The 28,000-nt window shown below is 46.8% G+C and overlaps 1 protein-coding gene across 2 annotated transcripts in view; it reads right to left on the bottom strand.

The window, feature by feature from the left end:
* LOC118400675 (inaD-like protein) overlaps positions 1-28,000 on the bottom strand; it is a 309,349-nt gene that overhangs the window by 279,094 nt on the left and 2,255 nt on the right. The window contains exons 4-11 of one of the 2 annotated variants that reach the window (XM_052475280.1): positions 27,411-27,593; positions 24,991-25,130; positions 23,987-24,176; positions 5,839-5,967; positions 3,234-3,473; positions 2,966-3,068; positions 1,963-2,051; positions 1,486-1,624 (exon numbers count right to left, since the gene is read on the bottom strand). In XM_052475280.1, the coding sequence (XP_052331240.1) occupies positions 1,486-1,624; positions 1,963-2,051; positions 2,966-3,068; positions 3,234-3,473; positions 5,839-5,967; positions 23,987-24,176; positions 24,991-25,130; positions 27,411-27,593 (1,213 nt within the window). Of the gene's footprint in view, positions 1-1,485; positions 1,625-1,962; positions 2,052-2,965; positions 3,069-3,233; positions 3,474-5,838; positions 5,975-23,986; positions 24,177-24,990; positions 25,131-27,410; positions 27,594-28,000 lie in introns of those variants that run through there. The other variant, XM_052475281.1, reaches the window with a different exon arrangement.

The raw sequence follows: 28,000 nt of genomic DNA, 5'->3' as shown, positions 1-28,000 counted from the left end.
AACTCAGTGGACTGCAGATGGCTGGAGGGAGGTTGAACTCAGTGGACTGCAGATGGCAGGAGGGAGGTTGAACTCAGTGGACTGCAGATGGCTGGAGGGAGGTTGAACTCAGTGGACTGCAGATGGCAGGAGGGAGGTTGAACTCAGTGGACTGCAGATGGCAGGAGGGAGGTTGAACTCAGTGGACTGCAGATGGCAGGAGGGAGGTTGAACTCAGTGGACTGCAGATGGCTGGAGGGAGGTTGAACTCAGTGGACTGCAGATGGCTGGAGGGAGGTTGAACTCAGTGGACTGCAGATGGCAGGAGGGAGGTTGAACTCAGTGGACTGCAGATGGCAGGAGGGAGGTTGAACTCAGTGGACTGCAGATGGCAGGAGGGAGGTTGAACTCAGTGGACTGCAGATGGCTGGAGGGAGGTTGAACTCAGTGGACTGCAGATGGCTGGAGGGAGGTTGAACTCAGTGGACTGCAGATGGCTGGAGGGAGGTTGAACTCAGTGGACTGCAGATGGCTGGAGGGAGGTTGAACTCAGTGGACTGCAGATGGCTGGAGGGAGGTTGAACTCAGTGGACTGCAGATGGCAGGAGGGAGGTTGAACTCAGTGGACTGCAGATGGCTGGAGGGAGGTTGAACTCATTGGACTGGAGGACAGTGGAGTATGTATCTATTAGGATGGTAGTTTAAAAGGACCTGTCTTCGTGTCCACCTTATCATCCTGTCACAGTTACATGTTAATTCCCGAGGGTTTAGGGATGTCCTTTCACTAATTACACCGGTGCACTTCCACCGTCTACCCTAATTACACCGGTGCACTTCCACCGTCTACCCTAATTACACCGGTGCACTTCCACCGTCTACCCTAATTACACCGGTGCACTTCCACCGTCTACCCTAATTACACCGGTGCACTTCCACCGTCTACCCTAATTACACCGGTGCACTTCCCAAGCCACCAATGTACCCTTATGAAAGTCTGCATTTGTGAATAAGTCCATTGGTCTTACAGGAAAATTACACCAAATTGGTATTTGTTTCATTAGTCCATTGTTGATATAGTCCTAAAATGTTTTTCATGTCAGCAATCAAGTTATCAAGATATATATAAATGTCAAAATACAGATGGTATGACGCAAAACGCACCCTCACGTGACGCAAAACGCACCCTCACGTGACGCAAAACGCACCCTCACGTGACGCAAAACGCACCCTCACGTGACGCAAAACGCACCCTCACGTGACGCAAAACGCACCCTCACGTGACGCAAAACGCACCCTCACGTGACGCAAAACGCACCCTCACGTGACGCAAAACGTATCCTGACGTGACGCAAAACGCATCCTGACGTGACGCAAAACAGATCCTTTGGTGATGCAAAATGTAGCATTATATGATGCAAAACACATAATACCGGCTGTATTTCTGCTCTAGTAGGACTAGTGATACACACTCACAGGTAACTGGTAAAGAGTACTAGTAGTCCTTACCTTTGTCCAGGGACCTCTCCAGTGACGGTTTGGGCGAGGATATCTTCCTGACCAGGGTGAGGAGGACCGTCTGGCCTGTCTGCTTCATCACCTCCAGAACCTCCTGGTTAGTGAAGCCCTGCAGGCTCACCCCGTCCAGCTTGCACAATGAAACAGGCCAAAATTACTTCTCACCCTTGTCCCCGTAAACTCTGACAGGGGGTTTCTGACATTTTTCTATTTTAAGCAGGTAAGACAGTGAGAACAGATTTTCAATAGAAATCTGAACTGACAATGAAGACCTAATATGGTTGTGTTATAGTGTGGTGTGTGGTTGTGTTATAGTGTGGTGTATGGTTCACTCTCTCACACGCTCTCACACTCGCTCACTCATTCACTCTAATGCTCTCACTCACTCGCACTCTCTCACTCACTCACTCACACACACCTTGGGGTTAATGAGGGTTGCGCTCATTAAAATCTGATTAATGGTCTCACCTCTATTATCCTGTCATAGATCCGGATGTTTCCGCTCTGCTCAGCGGCACTCCCAGGAACCACGTTCTTCACAAACACCCCGACCGCGTCTAGGAGAGAGAGAAGGGGAGGTGGAGAAAGTGAGACAGATGGAAGGAAAGAATGAGAGAGAGACCAAGGAGAGGGGAATAGAGAGACAAGACACCATCAAAACAATACATCTCAAACAGAGTCAACAATACAGGATCAGAGTACAAATAGGGGCTAGGGGACTAGGATTAGGGGCTGGGTTAAGGGTAAGAGGCTAGGGGACTAGGATTAGGGGGCTGGGTTAAGGGTAGGGGACTAGGATTAGGGGCTGGGTTAAGGGTAAGAGGCTAGGGGACTAGGATTAGGGGGCTGGGTTAAGGGTAGAGAACTAGGATTAGGGGGCTGGGTTAAGGGTAGGGGACTAGGATTAGGGGCTGGGTTAAGGGTAAGAGGCTAGGGGACTAGGATTAGGGGGCTGGGTTAAGGGTAGGGGACTAGGATTAGGGGGCTGGGTTAAGGGTAGGGGACTAGGATTAGGGGCTGGGTTAAGGGTAAGAGGCTAGGGGACTAGGATTAGGGGGCTGGGTTAAGGGTAGGGGACTAGGATTAGGGGGCTGGGTTAAGGGTAGGGGACTAGGATTAGGGGCTGGGTTAAGGGTAAGAGGCTAGGGGACTAGGATTAGGGGGCTGGGTTAAGGGTAGGGGACTAGGATTAGGGGGCTGGGTCAAGGGTAGGGGACTAGGATTAGGGGCTGGGTTAAGGGTAAGAGGCTAGGGGACTAGGATTAGTGGGCTGGGTTAAGGGTAGGGGACTAGGATTAGGGGGCTGGGTTAAGGGTAGGGGACTAGGATTAGGGGGCTGGGTTAAGGGTAGGGGACTAGGATTAGGGGGCTGGGTTAAGGGTAAGAGGCTAGGGGACTAGGATTAGGGGGCTGGGTTAAGGGTAAAAGGCTAGGGAGCCAGGAGTTGACATGGTATTGGGCATCGGCCTACCTTCGCGGGTTAAGGAGTTGTATCCGATGATGGTGATCCCCAGGCTCTGGCCCTCCTTCTTCCTCAGAGGCACTTTATGGATCTCATAACCCTCCAGGTTGGGCTGGAAAACCATAGAGATATGCTGTACATGTACTGACGTTCTAATGTCACGGACATATTCACCACAATAGGTAGGGCAGTGGAGGGGCAAGGGTCACAGGAGAAGGTGAGTGCATGTCTAGGTTTGTGTGTGTGTGTGCGTTCCCCATGCTCCTGTCTCACTCACCATCCTGTGGATCCTACTCTGGGGTTCGACTCCAGAGGGTAAGACAGAGACGGGGCTGGCGGAGGGCGGGGGAGGAGGCGGCGGGAAGGTGGAGTACTGTCCCGAGGGGTCACGGGCGATGAGCATCCGCACGTGGCTCCCGCAGCCCTGCAGCACCTTGACCACCTGGTCGCTGGTCAAGCCACCTGTGGGGGTCTCACCAATACGCAGGATGTGGTCACCTGTACGCAGGCGCCCATCCTATAGGGGGGGGGGGAAAGAAAGAAAGAAAGACAATGTTAAACATTTGTACAAACTGGAAATATGAATAATACACAATGCATTATAGTTAAGTTCAGGGTCTAGCAATAACAGCAATTAATTAGACTTTTACTCAAGTAGAATTTTACTGGGTGACTTACTTTGAGTAAAAGAAAAGATACATTAATAGAAAATGACTCAAGCATGACATTTGGGTACTTTATCCACCACTGTTGGTTGCTAGTACATGAAAGAACTACCCCAAAAATCTGCTCATATTCAACATTTCGCTTAGTTGGACCATTTGATAATTTCAGACAATGTTGTCCAACGCATTTTACATCCCACTTGAACAGGCCAGTCCCACCCTGGTCTGGGCCTGGCCCCGCGGTACTAAGCTGGGAAATGTATTCACCGACTCGCAGGTCAAGCAGAAAAAACTCAGCGAGGGAAAAAGAGGAAAAAGTCAAAAGAGAGGGGCGAACAGCATCCTTTGTGGAAAGAGGGATGAAAAGTGTTTGATGCATAACCGTGGTGCAGGAAATCTCCCCAACTTCTCTCCCTGGGTCTGTGCATGGGACAACGGGGGCGCATTGAAGCCAGCCCTGGCCATTAAACATTGAAATGGGAAACGCCAGGGTCTAACAAAGACCCAATTTTGACAGCTTTTTTGGAGCATAAGATCCAGTGATGTGTGAAATGCTGCACTGTGCCTTTTGAACAAGCGGGGTTTTGTTGCCCAGCCTGGGCTCTCTTGGACATTCAAAGAGAAAGAGAGAAAGAGAGAGAGAGACAGAGAGAGGAAGGGAGGGTGTAGTAGACAGAGTGAGAGAGAGTGAAAAGGAAAGGAGGGAGGTGTCGAGAGCGAGAGAGAGAAAGAAAAAAGAGAGGAGTGGTGCAAAGCGGTTTCAGAAACAAGGGATAAGGTTTTTTAAATCCAGATCCCTCTTGGACAACACTTTATTATAAAAGGTTATAACCGACAGACTGTTTTTTTTTTACAAATCAAATGACATGTTCCCATGTTAACTGGCTGAATAACTGAATACACCCCAAGCTCACAAAACGAAGGACAAAAGCCAAGCGGTAAGTGGGAAAAGAAAAGAATGGGTCTGCTTGTAAATGAGCATCGGCTGTGTCAGGGACTTTGGGCGTCTGCGAATAAACCTTTCACCAACATCTCTGTAATTGTGAACAGAAAAGTGGTCCTTCGAGCCGGATGGAGGCCTAGCGTGCGCTGTGTAGCCAGGATGTAATCCCCTTACAAGGTGATCATTTTTTTCCCTCCGGCTCAATGGCTATTATAATGTAACTGAGCCCTTTATGGGACACGCTCAGCATTAATTCAGCTAAACTGGCTGTTACTATTCATAGGGGAAGACCGGTCTGTTACCAAAGGATCAGGAGGAAGAGAGAGAAGGAAGCCCTGAGTATGTAATGGTTTAGTAGGCCTACTGCGGAGAACTGTTGTGCAATGGAAAAAGTTCACAGCCTATATATTAATAGTCTTGTCGAATTATCTTAATTTAATATCTTAAAATGAAGAATGAAGATGATCTGGCCTCCACAATCCCCCGACCTCCATCTTGAGAAGAACTAAGAATTAAATAAAAGCTAGACAGTCAGGCAGAATCAGGCATTCAGGGCACATGGCCATTGATTGTTACAATGTTTAAGCAGAGGAAAACATTATTAGCCATGGCAAAATGCATAGAATTGCAGAAAATGTGCTTTAAAACTGCCGAATAGTCAGTTCCATGATAAACTATAGATAATTGCTGGAAATGAGCTTCAAAATTGCTAAATTGTCTCTCAGCTAAAAAATAAATAAATATATATTGCAGAAAATGTGCTTTACAACAGCAACATTTCCTCTACGCCACCAAGATACCATTACCTTTCTAGGTAATAGACTATTAGAGTTTACACTTCCTCTTCCAATGAACTGTGGTAGACTCCTGTTTCATATTGAAACAGGACTCTGGTTCCAAATCTATTCCTTTTAAAATGTTGATTACTTCTACTTGCCATGATCATTCACCTAAGACTGGTACCTGGGTTGTGTTTATTAGGCACTAAACAGAAGAAAACGGTCTAATCTGAACTGGTCCAATAAGACATGGGTTTTCAAAGACGTGACCATTTCTTGCTAACATACGATGGGGGTCCCTGGGTCGCCAGTTTGCCAGAGCATGGGTCCCTGGTCAAGAAAAGTTTGAAAACCCATGTCTTATTGGACCAGTTCAGATTAGGCCATTTTCTTCTGTTTAGTGCCTAATAAACACAACCCAGGTACCAGTCTTAGCAGACTGCTTTGTCTGTTAGCTTTGATTGTTTAGAGTGTATGTAATGTCCAGTATCGTACCTTGTCAGCCACACTGTTTGGAACCAGAGTCCGCACCACCACCCCAGTGGCCTTGCCTCCAACAATCCCAAAGCCCAGGCCCGAGCCGTCGTTCAGCAGCTCCATCTCCTCCATGTGGCCCCACTGCTCCTGGACGCTCCATAGAGGAAGAGATAAAGAGAAGCCAGCGTGAATGATTGGTGGATATAACTCAATATATGGCCTAAACTGGGCCGTGATTGGTGGATATAACCCAAGATATAGCCTAAGGATGGCTGTGATTGATGGATATAACCCAAGATATAGCCTAAGGAGGGCTGTGATTGGTGGATATAACCCAAGATATAGCCTAAGGAGGGCTGTGATTGATGGATATAACCCAAGATATAGCCTAAGGAGGGCTGTGATTGGTGGATATAACCCAAGATATAGCCTAAGGAGGGCTGTGATTGGTGGATATAACCCAAGATATAGCCTAAGGAGGGCTGTGATTGGTGGATATAACCCAAGATATAGCCTAAGGAGGGCTGTGATTGGTGGATATAACCCAAGATATAGCCTAAGGAGGGAAGTGATTGGTACAATAAAGAAGCTGTGATTAAAGGCAACTGGTCCAGTTTAATGATAAAACAGAGATGCAAGTTTTACAGATTTTTTCAGGTAAAAATATCAGGTAAACCTGATTAAATCGGGGGGAAATCACATCTCCAATGACGATGCATACATTTGTGCATACATGTAGGATGGTACAGCAGGTCCACTGACACACCATACATTCACTAGAAGCAGCTCTGAACATTTAGTCTGGTCCCTGCCAGAGTCAAGCCTTATTAATTATCAGTGCGTACGTGACCTGCGATATTAACTTAACCATTGTGTCTAACTGCACATGGCTGTGGAGCATTATCAGACCAACTTTTAATGGTTTTCACTAAACGTTTGAAATACAAACGAGCAGCAGAGGCTGATTCATGTTCAGGTCAGGGAATCCCTTGTGTCCTGTTGTCTAGCCCCCGTTACTACCTCCTTGATCACACACACACACCCCCCCCAGCCTAATCACCACAACGTCTCCTCCTAGGCTCTTTATTAACCAACCAGCAGGCTGCAATCACAGCAGCTCTTTTTCGTATTACACAGCGTTATCTGATAGTTAACTTCCTGTGCAGTTTGCTTTCTATCTAATGAAACCTTACTGTGGTGTCTTACGTACTGCAGCCCCTGGCGAGACAAAGCTTTTCTCCTCCTCCTGCTCACTGCTTATCCCGTCTACGGGAAAGACTAAGAGCCATTTCCCAAGATAAGAAGTGGAGCTTCACAGTCAGTAACACAGATGTGTTTTTTGTTGTTGTCGAGGGCTGGTTTTCGTCTACAGCTTTCAGGCCAAATTAATAAGTGTTTCCTGTTTCCTTACAAGTGGAGATGTAAAGCAGGCTTGGTTTAGTTCAATAAGCAATTGTGAAACAACAGATTCCATCAAACACCAAATTCCTGTGAGAGTTTACTCTGAAAATAAGACACGTTCTTGATTTTTTTCCCAATTTATGGGTGATTCACAATATACTGTATATCAACAACAACAAAATGTTCTCTAAAAAAAGACGTTGTTGCACAATTAATGGTCAATACATCACATTTCAAACAGTCAGGAATAACCTAATGAGTTTAGGGCTTGTAAAATGATACCACGGCTAAATAAGACTTCCACAACCATAACACCCACTAATAACTGTATTCCATTTACCATAATAGTTTAAACATGCTGTTTTGAAATAATTACTGATCTGGCTTTCAAGTCTGTCGATGAAAATGTATTTTTTTGACACAAATTTAACCAGAACCATGCACATTCACTAATAATCCACTTCTGGTAGCAGACATTATAGAAAATTAACACAGGTCTCATAAACAATCTCTCAAGTACAAGCCCATGTGCTACTTAGTAGCCAGCTAATCTTTGTATTTAAGGTCTGGACAACTAACCAGGTAAAACGTATGAATTGACCCTCCTGTCCGTCTCCAACTGTTTCAACAACATGGCCTGTTCACTTTGTTACCATGTTCAAATCCAGTGGCCTACCTGGATAAGAAGACGCTTATTTTTCAGAATGAGAACGAGTTGCCAATTCCTTATATAAATGTGTATTTTTACAGTCATTGCACATTTATAAACACAGTTTAGACAGCTAGCACATAACAGCAGGAGACTAAAAGGCTGTTAGCAGTACTTGGTACCGCAATGCCATGGGCGACAAACACATTTTCCACAATCATGTTAATTGATACTCCCATTGTAGTAGGGTTTGCTCTGTTCTAAATTTTGGGAGTTGAAATTGCTTGTTGTCAGAGAGGAAGACGTCTTTCGTCTTTGTTGTTGTGAGTGGGGAGGTACACAGGAGGAGGGGCTTGGTGTCTGTGTGAGTGGGGAGGTACACAGGAGGAGGGGCTTGGTGTCTGTGTGAGTGGGGAGGTACACAGGAGGAGGGGCTTGGTGTCTGTGTGAGTGGGGAGGTACACAGGAGGAGGGGCTTGGTGTCTGTGTGAGTGGGGAGGTACACAGGAGGAGGGGCTTGGTGTCTGTGTGAGTGGGGAGGTACACAGGAGGAGGGGCTTGGTGTCTGTGTGAGTGGGGAGGTACACAGGAGGAGGGGCTTGGTGTCTGTGTGAGTGGGGAGGTACACAGGAGGAGGGGCTTGGTGTCTGTGTGAGTGGGGAGGTACACAGGAGGAGGGGCTTGGTGTCTGTGTGAGTGGGGAGGTACACAGGAGGAGGGGCTTGGTGTCTGTGTGAGTGGGGAGGTACACAGTGCACAGGAGGAGGGTCTTGGTGTCTGTGTGAGTGGGGAGGTACACAGTGCACAGGAGGAGGGGCTTGGTATCTGTGTGAGTGGGGAGGTACACAGTGCACACAGCACAGGAGGAGGGGCTTGGTGTCTGTGTGAGTGGAGAGGTACACAGTGCACACAGCACAGGAGGACGGGCTTGGTGTCTGTGTGAGTGGGGAGGTACACAGTGCACAGGAGGAGGGGTTTGGTATCTGTGTGAGTGGGGAGGTACACAGTGCACAGGAGGGGCTTGGTGTCTGTGTGAGTGGGGAGGTACACAGTGCACAGGAGGGGCTTGGTGTCTGTGTGAGTGGGGAGGTACACAGTGCACACAGCACAGGAGGAGGGGCTTGGTGTCTGTGAGTGGGAAGGTACACAGTGCACACAGCACAGGAGGAGGGGCTTGGTCTGTGTGAGTGGGGAGGTACACAGTGCACACAGCACAGGAGGAGGGGCTTGGTGTGTGTGAGTGGGGAGGTACACAGTGCACACAGCACAGGAGGAGGGGCTTGGTGTCTGTGTGAGTGGGGAGGTACACAGTGCACACAGCACAGGAGGAGGTGCTTGGTGTCTGTGAGTGGGGAGGTACACAGTGCACACAGCACAGGAGGAGGGGCTTGGTGTCTGTGTGAGTGGGGAGGTACACAGTGCACACAGCACTGAAGGGGGAGGAGACGAGGACAAAAAGACAAACGCTCATTAAAAAATAAAAATTAATTGATTCTTGCGATATAGAAATTTGGAACATTGCAGTAAATCTTACATTTGAATTATTTGAATTTATTCACAGTGCGAGGGGCTTGGTGTCTGTGTGAGTGGGGAGGTACACAGTGCACAGGAGGAGGGGCTTGGTATCTGTGTGAGTGGAGAGGTACACAGTGCACACAGCACAGGAGGACGGGCTTGGTGTCTGTGTGAGTGGGGAGGTACACAGTGCACAGGAGGGGTTTGGTGTCTGTGTGAGTGGGGAGGTACACAGTGCACAGGAGGGGCTTGGTGTCTGTGAGTGGGAAGGTACACAGTGCACACAGCACAGGAGGAGGGGCTTGGTCTGTGTGAGTGGGGAGGTACACAGTGCACACAGCACAGGAGGAGGGGCTTGGTGTGTGTGAGTGGGGAGGTACACAGTGCACACAGCACAGGAGGAGGGGCTTGGTGTCTGTGTGAGTGGGGAGGTACACAGTGCACACAGCACAGGAGGAGGGGCTTGGTGTCTGTGAGTGGGGAGGTACACAGTGCACACAGCACAGGAGGAGGGGCTTGGTGTCTGTGTGAGTGGGGAGGTACACAGTGCACACAGCACTGAAGGGGGAGGAGACGAGGACAAAAAGACAAACGCTCATTAAAAAATAAAAATTAATTGATTCTTGCGATATAGAAATTTGGAACATTGCAGTAAATCTTACATTTGAATTATTTGAATGTATTCTATATAAAAATTGCCCTGCTGAAGACTCAACATCTAGATGTGAAGAGAGTCTACTTGCTGGTTTTACAGTATTCAAAAAGACATTCTGTGGCTTAATTCATTTGAGCACCGAAATATGGTATGTTTATATACTACTGGGTTAACATGACAATGGAACAGAGTCTGAATTATCAGAAAACAGAATTATGATTGTCAGGACATTAAATATTCACTACACATTATGAGATTGAATTAAACACACTTCATTAAAGGAACTAAATACTAAACATATTCGAGATAATCTCAACCACACATACAAAACATTATCCTGATTGCAAGGTTTGGCCTAAAATTCCATGTCCTTCCATATTGACAGTTCTGCCCCATGAGACATTACAGAATTATTAGACAAACAGAGAATGTGGGTTAATGCCGGTTTTAATGAGAAAGCCATAATGGGAACGTGAATTCCAAGCACTCTGTTTCAGGAAGAAAATAAAAAAAACTGTTCTACTGTGAACCTGGGACAACATGGCATCTAGATCATTCATCTTGGAGTAGGAGTGCTGATCTAGGATCAGATCACCCTTGTTGATATAATACTATTTATCATGACTTAAAAGGCTAAACTGATCCTAGATCAGCACTCCTACTCTGACAGTGTGAATATTGCCTCTCATTTCAGTGTAGAAATGGATGTCAGACTTGTTTTAAAATATTTCAAGCAACTTAGGGTTCAAGACAACGGCAACAACCTCTAGAAGCCATGTTCGGTGAGAATGACAGGTATGAGGTCAGGTGGGTGTATGAGAGCGAGCAACGCACCAGAGAAACAGACTGTGCAATCTGCCATTTCAGGCACGGAAGGGAACGAATCCCTAAAGCCAACCTAACTCAATATTTTCTCAGCTTTTCACAATTAGAGAGCCGGTTTGGATGGGCAGGGGAGCTTGTTTAAAGGGGAGAGTAGGGATTAGGAACATTTGTTTTTTAGGGGAACAATCAGTTAATGGGTATTGGGGTTGAGAGGGGCAGAATGACATCTTTGATTGACATGCGACTCATCGTGCGGAATTCGGGTTGCCTGTAGAGTTCCTCAAGAGGAAAGAGGAGATCATTTGTCAGTGTGACAGGGTCCTGTACAGACGGAAAACAATGACAGAATAAACACGCAAATAAACATGATCGCGGCAGAGCGATTTGACTTCTGATATACAGTACCAGTCAAAAGGTTAGATACCTACTCATTCAAGGGTTTTTGTTTATTTTTACATTGTAGAATAATAGTGAACACATCAACAGTATGAAATACCACATATAATACATATGTTAAGTTTTGATGGAGTGTACAATTGGCATGCTGACTGCAGGAATGTCCACCAGAGCTGTTGCCAGAGAATTTAATGTTAATTTCACTACAATAAGCCACCTCAAATGTTGTTTTAGAGAATTTGGCAGTACGTTCAACCGGTCTCACAACCACAGACCACATGTATGGCGTCATGTGGATAAGAGGTTTGCGGATGTGAACGTTGTGAACAGTGTCTCATGGTGGCGGTGGGGTTATGGTATGGGCAGACATAAGCTACGGACAACGAACACAATTGCATTTTCATCAATGGCAATTTGAATGCACAGAGATACCATGATGAGTTCCTGAGGCCCATTGTCGTACCATTCATCCGCCACCTTCACCTCATGTTTCAGCATGATAATGCACAGCCTCATGTCATAAGGATCTGTACACAATCCCTGGAAGCTGAAAATGTCCCAGTTCTTCCATGGCCTGCGTACTCACCAGACATGTCACCAATTGAGCATGTTTGGGATGCTCTGGATCGACATGTACAACAGAGTTTTCCAGTTCCTGCCAATATCCAGCAACTTCACACAGCCATTGAAGAGGAGTGGGACAACATTCCACAGGTCACAATCAACACCCTGATCAACTCTGTGAAGTAGATGTGTTGCGCTGCATGAAGCAAATGGTGGTCCCACCAGATACTGACTGGTTTTCTGATCCACGCCCCTACCTTTTTTTAAGGTATCTGTGACCAACAGATGCTTATCTGTATTCCCAGGCATGTGAAATTCATAGATTTGGGCCAAATTAATTTATTTCAATTGCCTGATTTCCTCATAAACTGCAAGTCAGTCAAATCTTTTAAAATTAAGCATGTTGCATTTATATTTTTGTTCAGTATATGTAATTTATAATGGCTTTTCAAGAGTTGGTTATTCCCACATTTTCAGTATTTATTGTCAGGTTTTTCTGACCAATCAGAACGGAGAGAGCTAATAGAGGGAGTGGTGCCAAGCTGACACTTAAACATTTTAATAAAGAGACTCAGGGCCGGAATCTGGGTTTTTGTAGAAGCTTAGCTCGGGTGACAGATAGTTAGGCCGGGGAAAACAGCAATAAAAATCTAATCCAGACATCAGTCTTTTTTTTTAAACCAGCGTTTCATTAAACAACCTCAAGAGAAATAGCACATGAATAAAACACAAGGCCCAGGCTTGATACAATGCAGGATATGGCCTCGATCCAAACAGGATTAAAAACAACAGGAAGAGTGAAATAGCACACAGTAATGACCAAGAAATAGGCACTACATTATAATAATGGCTGGAACTAGGTAGCCTAACTTGTCTGTGATGTATCCTTCGCATTAAACTAAGATTTGGGCATCTGGCACGAGTTTCTCATATTTTTATCCCCACGATAATTGTTTTTCAGGAGGGATTTCTGAAGGCTTTTCTTTGGGGTTATTTAATTAAACTTGTGGCGGGTAGAGCTGGTTCTGTTTGTTGTCGGAGCTTCAGGTTAATCATGTCGATCACCCCAGTGTTGATCTATCCCAGTCTCGCTTTCATCCGTTTATTTTCCGTCCGTAAGAAAACAGAGGGGTCAGCCGGTCTGTGTTGCTTTTCATTCTACTCCTCCCTTTGCTTGTCAGGTCTGATGTAAATTACCACCCATTTTATCCTATTGAGTTGGATGATAATTATGCTTTGTTAATTATGCTTTGTTAGACCACTGCTCTTTGCTTAAGTATGGGGTCGCGCTACACTGAATTAAGTATGGGGTCGCGCTACACTGAATTAAGTATGGGGTCACCCTACACTGAATTAAGTATGGGTCACCCTACACTGAATTAAGTATGGGTCACCCTACACTGAATTAAGTATGGGTCACGCTACACTGAATTAAGTATGGGTCACCCTACACTGAATTAAGTATGGGTCACCCTACACTGAATTAAGTATGGGTCACCCTACACTGAATTAAGTATGGGTCACCCTACACTGAATTAAGTATGGGTCACCCTACACTGAATTAAGTATGGGTCACCCTACACTGAATTAAGTATGGGTCACGCTACACTGAATTAAGTATGGGTCACCCTACACTGAATTAAGTATGGGTCACCCTACACTGAATTAAGTATGGGTCACCCTACACTGAATTAAGTATGGGTCACCCTACACTGAATTAAGTATGGGTCACCCTACACTGAATTAAGTATGGGTCACCCTACACTGAATTAAGTATGGGTCACCCTACACTGAATTAAGTATGGGTCACCCTACACTGAATTAAGTATGGGTCACCCTACACTGAATTAAGTATGGGTCACCCTACACTGAATTAAGTATGGGTCACCCTACACTGAATTAAGTATGGGTCACGCTACACTGAATTAAGTATGGGTCACCCTACACTGAATTAAGTATGGGTCACCCTACACTGAATTAAGTATGGGTCACCCTACACTGAATTAAGTATGGGTCACCCTACACTGAATTAAGTATGGGTCACCCTACACTGAATTAAGTATGGGTCACCCTACACTGAATTAAGTATGGGTCACCCTACACTGAATTAAGTATGGGTCACCCTACACTGAATTAAGTATGGGTCACCCTACACTGAATTAAGTATGGGTCACCCTACACTGAATCACCATAATATGTGTAAACCTCATGTAATTGTTTGAATGAAAAATGGATCCACTAAAAAACAGAGCTTGCTATAGTCATAGAGTTTCAAGATGAATATTGCTGAAAAGTGTTAGGTTAAGTATTGCATTTTGTCAGATTGTAGGCCTAATGATTGCAATAGCTGAGGTGCATGAAGATGGCAGCTCCCATGCACTTACCACTAATTCCTTGTTTTGCTAAGTTTGCTGTATTGTACATTACTCTTTTTTGGTATGGTCATTAGCAGAATATACATGAATCCAACTTTAGTTTCAAGACGCCAGCAAGTAAAAAATAAATTAAAAAGTAGATTGTGTTGATATATCGGCACATTGAACCATATCACTCACCGTAGTTTTAAAAAGAACAGTAAATCTGTGATCGAGGTCTATGTGTTCTAACGCTCTCTGCTTTCATCTCATTGACTTCCATCTCATGTCTACATTGATTAAAGCAGTGCACAGCGACTTCACTGACTATTGTTCCCATGGGGACATTTTGTTCCAGTGTCATGTACACGTTTAATGTGGCATTTAAATACAAAACAAATTGACAATACAACTTTCATAACAGTTACATACCAATAAAAAGAGACAAGCCTGCTGGTCTTACTGGGCGGATAGGAACATTAGCCTGCTGGTCTTACTGGGCGGATAGGAACATTAGCCTGCTGGTCTTACTGGGCGGATAGGAACATTAGCCTGCTGGTCTTACTGGGCGGATAGGAACATTAGCCTGCTGGTCTTACTGGGCGGATAGGAACATTAGCCTGCTGGTCTTACTGGGCGGATAGGAACATTAGCCTGCTGGTCTTACTGGGCGGATAGGAACATTAGCCTACTGGTCTTACTGGGCTTACTGGGCGGATAGGAACATTAGCCTGCTGGTCTTACTGGGCGGATAGGAACATTAGCCTGCTGGTCTTACGGAGTGGATAGGAACATTAGCCTGCTGGTCTTACTGGGCGGATAGGAACATTAGCCTGCTGGTCTTACTGGGCGGATAGGAACATTAGCCTGCTGGTCTTACTGGGCGGATAGGAACATTAGCCTGCTGGTCTTACTGGGTGGATAGGAACATTAGCCTGCTGGCCTTACTGAGTGGATAGGAACATTAGCCTGCTGGTCTTACTGGGTGGATAGGAACATTAGCCTGCTGGTCTTACTGCCTGCTGGTCTTAGTGGATAGGAACATTAGCCTGCTGGTCTTACTGAGTGGATAGGAACATTAGCCTGCTGGTCTTACTGAGTGGATAGGAACATTAGCCTGCTGGTCTTACTGAGTGGATAGGAACATTAGCCTGCTGGTCTTACTGAGTGGATAGGAACATTAGCCTGCTGGTCTTACTGAGTGGATAGGAACATTAGCCTGCTGGTCTTACTGAGTGGATAGGAACATCAGCCTGCTGGTCCTTACTGGGTGGATAGGAACATTAGCCTGCTGGTCCTTACTGGGTGGATAGGAACATTAGCCTGCTGGTCTTACTGAGTGGATAGGAACATTAGCCTGCTGGTCTTACTGGGTGGATAGGAACATTAGCCTGCTGGTCTTACATTAGCCTGCTGGCCTTAGTGGATAGGAACATTAGCCTGCTGGTCTTACTGGGTGGATAGGAACATTAGCCTGCTGGTCTTACTGGGTGGATAGGAACATTAGCCTGCTGGTCTTACTGGGTGGATAGGAACATTAGCCTGCTGGTCTTACTGGGTGGATAGGAACATTAGCCTGCTGGTCTTACTGGGTGGATAGGAACATTAGCCTGCTGGTCTTACTGGGTGGATAGGAACATTAGCCTGCTGGTCTTACGGAGTGGATAGGAACATCAGCCTGCTGGCCTTACTGGGTGGATAGGAACATTAGCCTGCTGGTCTTACTGGGTGGATAGGAACATTAGCCTGCTGGTCTTACTGGTGGATAGGAACATTAGCCTGCTGGTCTTACTGGGTGGATAGGAACATTAGCCTGCTGGTCTTACTGGGTGGATAGGAACATTAGCCTGCTGGTCTTACTGGGTGGATAGGAACATTAGCCTGCTGGTCTTACTGGGTGGATAGGAACATTAGCCTGCTGGTCTTACTGGGTCTTACTGTGGATAGGAACATTAGCCTGCTGGTCTTACTGGGGTCTTACTGGATAGGAACATTAGCCTGCTGGTCTTACTGGGTGGATAGGAACATTAGCCTGCTGGTCTTACTGAGTGGATAGGAACATCAGCCTGCTGGCCTTACTGGGTGGATAGGAACATTAGCCTGCTGGTCTTACTGGGTGGATAGGAACATTAGCCTGCTGGTCTTACTGGGAGGAACATGGGTCTTATAGGAACATTAGCCTGCTGGTCTTACTGGGTGGATAGGAACATTAGCCTGCTGGTCTTACTGGGTGGATAGGAACATCAGCCTGCTGGTCTTACTGGGTGGATAGGAACATTAGCCTGCTGGCCTTACTGGGTGGATAGGAACATTAGCCTGCTGGTCTTACTGGGTGGATAGGAACATTAGCCTGCTGGTCTTACTGGGTGGATAGGAACATTAGCCTGCTGGTCTTACTTGGATAGGAACATTAGCCTGGGTCTTACTGGATAGGAACATTAGCCTGCTGGTCTTACTGGGTGGATAGGAACATTAGCCTGCTGGTCTTACTGGGTGGATAGGAACATTAGCCTGCTGGTCTTACTGGGTGGATAGGAACATTAGCCTGCTGGTCTTACTGGGCGGATAGGAACATTAGCCTGCTGGTCTTACTGGGCGGATAGGAACATTAGCCTGCTGGTCTTACTGGGCGGATAGGAACATTAGCCTGCTGGTCTTACTGGGTGGATAGGAACATTAGCCTGCTGGCCTTACTGGGTGGATAGGAACATTAGCCTGCTGGCCTTACTGGGTGGATAGGAACATTAGCCTGCTGGCCTTACTGGGTGGATAGGAACATCAGCCTGCTGGTCTTACTGGGTGGATAGGAACATCAGCCTGCTGGTCTTACTGGGCTTACTGGGTGGATAGGAACATTAGCCTGCTGGTCTTACTGAGTGGATAGGAACATTAGCCTGCTGGTCTTACTGAGTGGATAGGAACATTAGCCTGCTGGTCTTACTGAGTGGATAGGAACATTAGCCTGCTGGTCTTACTGAGTGGATAGGAACATTAGCCTGCTGGTCTTACTGAGTGGATAGGAACATTAGCCTGCTGGTCTTACTGAGTGGATAGGAACATTAGCCTGCTGGTCTTACTGGGTGGATAGGAACATTAGCCTGCTGGTCTTACTGGGTGGATAGGAACATTAGCCTGCTGGTCTTACTGGGTGGATAGGAACATTAGCCTGCTGGTCTTACTGGGTGGATAGGAACATTAGCCTGCTGGTCTTACTGGGTGGATAGGAACATTAGCCTGCTGGTCTTACTGGGTGGATAGGAACATTAGCCTGCTGGTCTTACTGAGTGGATAGGAACATTAGCCTGCTGGTCTTACTGAGTGGATAGGAACATTAGCCTGCTGGTCTTACTGAGTGGATAGGAACATTAGCCTGCTGGTCTTACTGAGTGGATAGGAACATTAGCCTGCTGGTCTTACTGAGTGGATAGGAACATTAGCCTGCTGGTCTTACTGAGTGGATAGGAACATTAGCCTGCTGGTCTTACTGGGTGGATAGGAACATCAGCCTGCTGGCCTTACTGGGTGGATAGGAACATTAGCCTGCTGGTCTTACTGGGTGGATAGGAACATTAGCCTGCTGGTCTTACTGGGTGGATAGGAACATTAGCCTGCTGGTCTTACTGGGTGGATAGGAACATTAGCCTGCTGGTCTTACTGGGTGGATAGGAACATTAGCCTGCTGGTCTTACTGGGTGGATAGGAACATTAGCCTGCTGGTCTTACTGGGTGGATAGGAACATTAGCCTGCTGGCCTTACTGGGTGGATAGGAACATCAGCCTGCTGGTCTTACTGGGTGGATAGGAACATTAGCCTGCTGGTCTTACTGGGCGGATAGGAACATTAGCCTGCTGGCCTTACTGAGTGGATAGGAACATTAGCCTGCTGGTCTTACTGGGCTTACTGGGTGGATAGGAACATTAGCCTGCTGGTCTTACTGGGTGGATAGGAACATTAGCCTGCTGGTCTTACTGGGTGGATAGGAACATTAGCCTGCTGGTCTTACTGGGTGGATAGGAACATTAGCCTGCTGGTCTTACTGGGTGGATAGGAACATTAGCCTGCTGGTCTTACTGGGTGGATAGGAACATTAGCCTGCTGGTCTTACTGGGTGGATAGGAACATGAGCCCGAGCCATTTAGGAGGGATATCACACCTGGCACAAATGATTGTCTAGTTCTGTTCTTCCTGCCACGGGGTGCCCTATACCTGCACCCAGAGGTGGGTAGTTCAAAGTCCGGGTACAGGGGGTGGCTTAGGTCTAAAATGAATTTGTGAGCCTTGCGGAGGGCCCTGACCTTAAAGATCTCATCCAGGCCTGTCTGTTTGACTGCAAGTACCTTGCTAGCTGTGGTGATAATCCTTCTCAGCATATTTATCTGGCTGACAGTGGCATTGCCAAACCAACAAACAATACAAAAAGTCCAAATATTCTCAATGAAAGCTTTGTAAAACAGAGTCAGTAAAATACCATCAACATTAAAAAATCCCACCATTTTGAGAAAGCACAGTCTGTTGGCTCTTTCTGTAGATCAGGTCTGTACATTTACTCCACTGAAGCTTATTGTCCAAGAGGACACCCAGATATTTGTATTCCTCTACAATTTCTGTTCTGACCTCTGATAGATGTTGCAGAGGTAGGTGTTGTACGCTTCCTGAAGTTTATGCACATCTCTTTGGTCTTGTTGGTATTGAGGACCAAGTGTGATTCCTCACACCACTCTACAAAGTCATCTAGGACTGGGCCATGATGTTCCTCACACCACTCTACAAAGTCATCTAGGACTGGGCCATGGTGTTCATCACACCACTCTACAAAGTCATGTAGGACCGGGCCATGGTGTTCCTCGTCATCATGCAACAGGCTGATGATCAAGGCTGTGTCATCAGCAAACTTAACGATGTGTCCGTCAGGATGGGAACAAGTACAACTGTTAGTGAACAAGATGTACAGGAGTGAGGAGAGGCTCTGTTTGTGGTGGAGTGGGGACTAAACACATCCCTGAGGAGAGGCTGTGTTGGTGGTGGAGTGGGGACTAAACACATCCCTGAGGAGAGGCTGTGTTGGTGGTGGAGTGGGGACTAAACACATCCCTGAGGAGAGGCTGTGTTGGTGGTGGAGTGGGGACTAAACACATCCCTGAGGAGAGGCTGTGTTGGTGGTGGAGTGGGGACTAAACACATCCCTGTGTTGGTGGTGGAGTGGGGACTAAACACATCGCTGAGGAGAGGCTGTGTTGGTGGTGGAGTGGGGACTAAACACATCCCTGAGGAGAGGCTGTGTTGGTGGTGGAGTGGGGACTAAACACATCCCTGAGGAGAGGCTGTGTTGGTGGTGGAGTGGGGACTAAACACATCCCTGAGGAGAGGCTGTGATGGTGGTGGAGTGGGGACTAAACACATCCCTGAGGAGAGGCTGTGATGGTGGTGGAGTGGGGACTAAACACATCCCTGAGGAGAGGCTGTGATGGTGGTGGAGTGGGGACTAAACACATCCCTGAGGAGAGGCTGTGATGGTGGTGGAGTGGGGACTAAACACATCCCTGAGGAGAGGCTGTGTTGGTGGTGGAGTGGGGACTAAACACATCCCTGAGGAGAGGCTGTGATGGTGGTGGAGTGGGGACTAAACACATCCCTGAGGAGAGGCTGTGATGGTGGTGGAGTGGGGACTAAACACATCCCTGAGGAGAGGCTGTGATGGTGGTGGAGTGGGGACTAAACACATCCCTGAGGAGAGGCTGTGTTGGTGGTGGAGTGGGGACTAAACACATCCCTGAGGAGAGGCTGTGTTGGTGGTGGAGTGGGGACTAAACACATCCCTGAGGAGAGGCTGTGATGGTGGTGGAGTGGGGACTAAACACATCCCTGAGGAGAGGCTGTGTTGGTGGTGGAGTGGGGACTAAACACATCCCTGAGGAGAGGCTGTGATGGTGGTGGAGTGGGGACTAAACACATCCCTGAGGAGAGGCTGTGTTGGTGGTGGAGTGGGGACTAAACACATCCCTGAGGAGAGGCTGTGATGGTGGTGGAGTGGGGACTAAACACATCCCTGAGGAGAGGCTCTGTTGGTGGTGGAGTGGGGACTAAACACATCCCTGAGGAGAGGATGTGATGGTGGTGGAGTGGGGACTAAACACATCCCTGAGGAGAGGCTGTGTTGGTGGTGGAGTGGGGACTAAACACATCCCTGAGGAGAGGCTGTGATGGTGGTGGAGTGGGGACTAAACACATCCCTGAGGAGAGGCTGTGTTGGTGGTGGAGTGGGGACTAAACACATCCCTGAGGAGAGGATGTGATGGTGGTGGAGTGGGGACTAAACACATCCCTGAGGAGAGGCTGTGTTGGTGGTGGAGTGGGGACTAAACACATCCCTGAGGAGAGGCTGTGATGGTGGTGGAGTGGGGACTAAACACATCCCTGAGGAGAGGCTCTGTTGGTGGTGGAGTGGGGACTAAACACATCCCTGAGGAGAGGATGTGATGGTGGTGGAGTGGGGACTAAACACATCCCTGAGGAGAGGCTGTGTTGGTGGTGGAGTGGGGACTAAACACATCCCTGAGGAGAGGCTGTGATGGTGGTGGAGTGGGGACTAAACACATCCCTGAGGAGAGGCTGTGTTGGTGGTGGAGTGGGGACTAAACACATCCCTGAGGAGAGGCTGTGTTGGTGGTGGAGTGGGGACTAAACACATCCCTGAGGAGAGGCTGTGTTGGTGGTGGAGTGGGGACTAAACATCCCTGAGGAGAGGCTGTGTTGGTGGTGGAGTGGGGACTAAACACATCCCTGAGGAGAGGCTGTGTTGGTGGTGGAGTGGGGACTAAACACATCCCTGAGGAGAGGCTGTGATGGTGGTGGAGTGGGGACTAAACACATCCCTGAGGAGAGGCTGTGATGGTGGTGGAGTGGGGACTAAACACATCCCTGAGGAGAGGCTGTGTTGGTGGTGGAGTGGGGACTAAACACATCCCTGAGGAGAGGCTGTGATGGTGGTGGAGTGGGGACTAAACACATCCCTGAGGAGAAGCTGTGTTGGTGGTGGAGTGGGGACTAAACACATCCCTGAGGAGAGGCTGTGATGGTGGTGGAGTGGGGACTAAACACATCCCTGAGGAGAGGCTGTGATGGTGGTGCGTATGTCCGACAAGTGGGGACCTATTTTGACCCGCTGTGTTGTGACCTCTGGCTCAGGAAGTCCACCAGCCACAAAACCAGCCCCCCTCCCCCCATCTAAGGAGAAGTCCCAAATGAGTCTCTGTGCCAGAATGTAAGGATGGATTGTGTTGAAGGCAGAAAAGTCAAACAACGAAACCCTGACATGAGATTTGGCTCCCTCCAGATGTCTATAGACCATGTTGAGGAGAGTAAGAATGGCATCATCAACTCCTCTACTGGGCTGATTGGTCAACTGAAACAGGTCGAGGAGCTTCTGGGTGTCGCTGAGAATATGACTTTATAATTTTCTTAAGGCATTTAATTCCTAAGGATGTCAAGGTAACAGGGCGGTAGTCATTCAGCACAGAGGGATTAGATGCTTTAGGAATGAGTATAATTAGAGGTTTTCCACAATACTGGCACGTGTTGTGGTCGAGCGAGGATTGGAAAATGTCTGTAAAAACACCAGCCAATTGTTCAGCACAGTACTTTAACACGTCCACTTATTTTGTCTGGGCTTTTGTGTGCGTTACATCCCCTGAGCAACTTCCAAACGTCAGCCTCTATAACAACAACCATCTCAAACATGTAATTATGCTTCCATTTGTTTTACCTCCGACACAAAATTGTCTGAATCAAATCTTGAGAAGAAAACATTCCGTTCATTAGCCATGTTCTGGCCCTCATGTCTCCTAAGGTCAGCACTGGGTTTTCCCCTGTCTATATGGGGGCACTAGACAGCGATGTAATCCCTTGACCAGGCCATCCTTGCGTTTCCTGAGGAGAGGGTCCTCTCCACCCTTTGCTTGTGTGCCTCCTTGTCCACCAGTATCTGTCTTTTGATCTCACGTTGTACATCTCTTAAAGCCTGTCTATCACCCTCAGCATAAACTACTTCTTCCTATTAAGTAGTGATTTTAGATGTTTTGATACCCAAGGCTTATTGTTAGGGAAGATTTTACAGATTTTAGGAGGCACAACTGACTCAACACAGAAGTTTACATAGTCTGAAACAACATCTGTAACTTCATCAAGATCAGAGCTGCTGTTCTCAAAAACTTCCCACATAGTACAGTCAAAACACCCCTGGAGACCAAATACCTCCCACATAGTACAGTCAAACCACCCTGGAGACCAAATACCTCCCACATAGTACAGTCAAAACACCCCTGGAGACCAAATACCTCCCACATAGTACAGTCAAAACACCCCTGGAGACCAAATACCTCCCACATAGTACAGTCAAAACACCCCTGGAGACCAAATACCTCCCACATAGTACAGTCAAAACACCTCTGGAGACCAAATACCTCCCACATAGTACAGTCAAACCACCCTGGAGACCAAATACCTCCCACATAGTACAGTCAAAACACCCCTGGAGACCAAATACCTCCCACATAGTACAGTCAAAACACCCCTGGAGACCAAATACCTCCCACATAGTACAGTCAAACCACCCTGGAGACCAAATACCTCCCACATAGTACAGTCAAAACACCCCTGGAGACCAAATACCTCCCACATAGTACAGTCAAAACACCTCTGGAGACCAAATACCTCCCACATAGTACAGTCAAACCACCCTGGAGACCAAATACCTCCCACATAGTACAGTCAAACCACCCTGGAGACCAAATACCTCCCACATAGTACAGTCAAAACACCCCTGGAGACCAAATACCTCCCACATAGTACAGTCAAAACACCTCTGGAGACCAAATACCTCCCACATAGTACAGTCAAAACACCCCTGGAGACCAAATACCTCCCACATAGTACAGTCAAACCACCCTGGAGACCAAATACCTCCCACATAGTACAGTCAAAACACCTCTGGAGATGAGAGATACTGTTGTCCTTCCAGATCTGGACAGACTGTCATGAAATTAAAATAACAGTCATAACCGTTTAAAAAAAACACATTTGTGTAGAACTTCAATAGATAGTCAGGGCAAACCTGCAAATGAAGAACTAACTTAATTTCCTATAGGCTATAAGGACATCAACATCATACACTCAACGTCAACAGCCCACAGTCCGGTACCATACTGCATAAATCAGAATTTTGACTGCTACAGAGTTAAGTAGTCACCTAAAAACTGAACTCCAAACGTTAGTCTCCAGTGATGGTCAAGTGCCTACTTTGAGTGACAGGAAGTAGACTTTATGACAAAGTTAAACATAACGTCCTGTGACCTATTGCCCACTGCATAGGAGTCAAATGGCGAGAGGTCAGTAGAAAACATGAGTTGATGTGCAGCCAGAAACCACAGGGCATTGTTCTGGACCATACTCCTTTCTAGTACTTTATTGGTCTGGTTAAAAACATTGACCAGAAGACCATGAGAGAAAAAAAATGTACCACAATAAATGTACCAAAATAAATCGACAACTATTCAAATGAGAAAGAGTTGCCTCCTATATTTTCTGACGGGTTTCCTGAATCTGGGCTTTAAAAAATACATGTGATTGATTGATAGCACCATGCTAGCTTAATTGATTGATAGCACCATGCTAGCTTAATTGATTGATAGCACCATGCTAGCTTAATTGATTGATAGCACCATGCTAGCTTAATTGATTGATAGCACCAAGACATGGCAGTAGAAAAGCATTTTCATACTGAGATACATACATGTGTACTCCACCCTTACCTTGTGACTGGGCCCAGGCGGGAGGGTGTGTGTATGCTGTGCGATGGTGGCAGGATCCCTGGCCACCACTAGATCCACCCTGTCCCCAGGCTGCTGCAGGAGAGCGATGGCCTGACGCTGGGTGACACTCTGGTCCAGGGGCGTCCCGTTGATCACCAGGATCTGGTCGTTCTCCTGTATGCGCCCATCCCTGCCGGCACACAGAACACAAATCAATCAAATGTATTAATAAAGCAATTTGTACATCAGAAATGGTCACTAAGTATTTTTACAGTAACCCCGCCTCGATCCCAAAGAGCAAGAAAACCCAAAAGGTGTATTTTTATTTTTTATATATACACTTTTTCTATAATGTATGTACTTTTTTGACCCCCTTTTTCATGATATCCAATTGGTTGTTAAGAGTCTTGTCCCATCGCTGCAACTCCCGTACGGACTCAGGGGAGGCGAAGGTCGAGAGCCGTGCGTCCTCTGAAACACAACCCCGCCAAGCCACACTGCTTCTTGACACAATGCCCACTTAACCCGGAAGCCAGCCGCACCAATGTGTCGGAGGAAACACCATACACCTGGCGACCGTGTCAGCGTGCATGCGGCCGGCCAGCCACAGGAGTCGCTACCAAGAAGTGTATCTTGTATGTTTTTTTCATGTAACGTTTACTGAACCAGGAAGTATTTTTAGAAGATTCTCATCTTTGCTCATATGACTTTTTCTAGAATGGTATGAGGTCTGTGTATTTCATTTTTGGCAGTGCCTTTACAAGCTGTGCTAATTTAACTACAAATGTCACTGCATACTCTTTGTTGTTAACATGAGCTGATAGAAGCATTTATGATTGTTGAGTGCATGCATGCTCAATTAAAAAAAATAATGTTTCCTTTAAAAAGGGGCTCTAATACGAGCTGTCAAACATTCTAAATCAGCATGAGTTATCATTGACTAATATTGTGTTGGCTTGGTAAAGAGATTGAGGAGGAGGAGCTGGTGAGAGAGTAGGCGGTACCCGTGTGCGATGCTCCTAGGCTGGACGTGTCTGATGAAGACCCCGTGGTCCCCTGTCCCTTCGGCCCTTGGACCCACTACACTGAAGCCCAGGCCCCCAGACAAGGGCTTAGGCAGGCTGATGTGCTCTGTCTGCCTCCCCTACATCACAAGAAGACACAGTGAATAAATAGGTAATGAATTAATCATCACAGTCAAAACTTTCAAATAAAAATCCCAAAACACTCAAATTGCATTGGTGGGGGAAGAAATCTGAAATCAGGTCAAAATGTACACATTGCAAATACCCATGGAAAACCTTAAGCTACACTCACCAGCCAGTTTATTAGGTACACACATCTAGTACTGGTTCAGACCCCCCTTTGCCTCCAGAACAACCTGAATTATTTGTGCATGGATTCTAGAAGTCGGAAATGTTCCACAGGGATGTTGGTCCCTGTGGTATATTGGACGGTGGTACACAACCACCACCAGCCTGTACCGTTAGCACCAGGCAGGATGGGTCCATGGACTCATGCTGCCTGCGCCAAATCCTGAATCGGGATTTGTCGGACCAGACAATGTTTTTCCACTCCTCGATTGTCCAAGGTAGGTGATTACGAGCCCACTTGAGCTGCTTCTTCTTGTTGTTTTCCACTGATAGGAGTGGAACCCAGTGTGGTTGTCTGTTGCAAAATCCCATCAGTGACAAGAATTGACAAGTTGTGCATTCCGAGATGACGCTGGGAGAATTGGCCATTCTCTTTCATCAACAAGCGGTTTTCGCCCACAGGTCTTCCGCTAACTGGATGTTTTTTGTTTGTCACACCATTCTCTGGAAACCCTAGACACTGTGGTGTGTGAAAAGCCCAGGAGGGTGTCAGTTTCTGAGACGCTGGATCCGGCACGCCTGGCATCGACAATCATACCACGCTCAAAGTCGATTAGTTAACTCGTTTTGCCCATTGTAACGTTCAATCGAACAGTAACTGAATGCCTTGATTCCCGTCTTCCAGCTTTATATAGCAAGCCACCTAATAAACTGTCCGGTGAATGTATATCTCCACCAACAGCAGTAGGCCTACATAATCAACAGGGAACCTTGGCGCTTTCCCAGAAGCTTGGCTGATGCGTAAAACGCACAAACTCAGGCAAACAAAAAGAGGTGTATGTCGCATAAAACTTACCTCATTCTTACAAATATATAGATATTACTGCATTAGCGATAGAGTACACAGACGTTTCGGCTTTACAGCCTTCTTCAGTGCGTAGGTACAATGTTATTTAATTCAAAACAGCATTTGTAAAGAACTACAGATGAGCAGCAGGTGTTTCTAATCAGGGTTGGCACTCATCTGCCAATCAGGGAAGTGGCTTTTCTACCCTAACTGTATTCAAATGAGTCACAAAGAGATACAGAATTATAGGTTATGGGAGCAGGCACGAAGGGCAACTCACAAATCAATTGCCCCAGATGTCTGCTCACCTAAATACATTACATCAATTCATGAGATCGCCCACCACAAAGGACATCAGGCACAGCCATTCATAAACATGTGGGGCCAACTCGTAAGCTAAATGCAAAATCTGATATGGACAGTGTTCTTGTATAAGAGTCTAAATGTGGCTCGTAGGAAGGAGGTGAAATCGAATTCTTTGTTTAAACCGTGTGGAGATAAAGAATGTGATTTATATAGCCACAGTATTTTGTTGTCATAGTTACCTCCTCTGACGTGCTGGATGAACTTTTTCCATCCCGACTCAACACAATTCATTAATAGAATGATTCTGTTCTATAAAGTGTCTCGCAACTGGCGAGGTGATATCTTGACTTCTAATAGCGGATTTATGTTCTCCAAGACGTACTTTCAAAATCTTACTACAAGAACACTAACATATAAATAACTCCTTTAGTAGTGAAAGTTATACACGACATTATCTTATAGGTCCTAGAAGTCTGAGGGCATACAAAGTTAAAACATTTCCTTATGGTGCAACAAGAGACACACGATCTACAGGGGAAGCATCCTTTTCTCTCTGACCCCGTATGATTTAACCAATATGTTGGATTGGCAGATGAGCGGAAACCCTAATTAGAGGCACCAGCTGCTCATCCGTTGTTCTTTGTAAATGCTGTTTTGAATGAAAGAAAATTGTACCTATACACTGAAGAAAGCTGTAAAGCTGAAACATCTGTGTACCCTATCCCTGATGCAGTAAAACAATTAAAAGCATTTAACCTCTTGTTTTCCCTACATAAAACACCCAGGTAAAACTATTTAAACCCATATTGTCTTGATTCTCCACCAATTACAGCACACCAACACACAAATGACAGTCTACTCTAAAACCATCATCTCTCCACCGTGGAGTATCCTAGCTAGCTGTGACCATAGCATCAGGTGGGCGGTGTGTGTGGGCAGAACCGGTGCAGCCGCCCACCTTAGCGGAGGTACAGAACCATCTCTGGAGCTGGTCGGGGGAGGCAAGGGCCGAGCCGTTGGACAACACAGTGCCGGGGCTGGACGTGCACAGGCTGCTGGCTGGGCGGCTTGCACTGACAATCAGCTGGCCCTTCCTAGAGAAGCTGAAATCACTGCAGGTGTATTGAGGCATGCAGTTCAGCTGGGGGGGAGGAGAGGAGGAGGAGAGGGAGGTTTGGTGTGTCATTTCACAGTGGAGGAGGATACAAAGAAAGCTAAGGTAGAGCTGCTTTGTTTACTGTTTACAAAAATTCAGTAGAATCATTTAATGTGATTGTGAACTAAGATAGTTCAGAGACATCTATTTCGATAAAGCCACACAAAAAAAGTATCCAAGGAAACGCAGACATTCTAAGCTGCTTTCGTTCACCAACAACCGTAAGACACATTCTTTCACATATTAGCACTACTGTAGGGTAGAGGGGGGGGGGGCAATAAAATCCTCTGCAGCTGCTCTGGCCAGTCCCAAACAGGTACTGCATTAATGACTCACATTGTGGAAAGTTATCAGTCTCCTTGCTCATTTTGCCCGGGCTGACGACGCAGCCT

The sequence above is a fragment of the Oncorhynchus keta genome, chromosome 22 (genome assembly GCF_023373465.1).
Source record: "Oncorhynchus keta strain PuntledgeMale-10-30-2019 chromosome 22, Oket_V2, whole genome shotgun sequence".
In the NCBI taxonomy this organism is placed as follows: domain Eukaryota; kingdom Metazoa; phylum Chordata; class Actinopteri; order Salmoniformes; family Salmonidae; genus Oncorhynchus; species Oncorhynchus keta.
The sequence above is the reverse complement of the archived record's forward strand: the minus strand, read 5'-3'. Positions and strand labels throughout refer to the sequence as shown.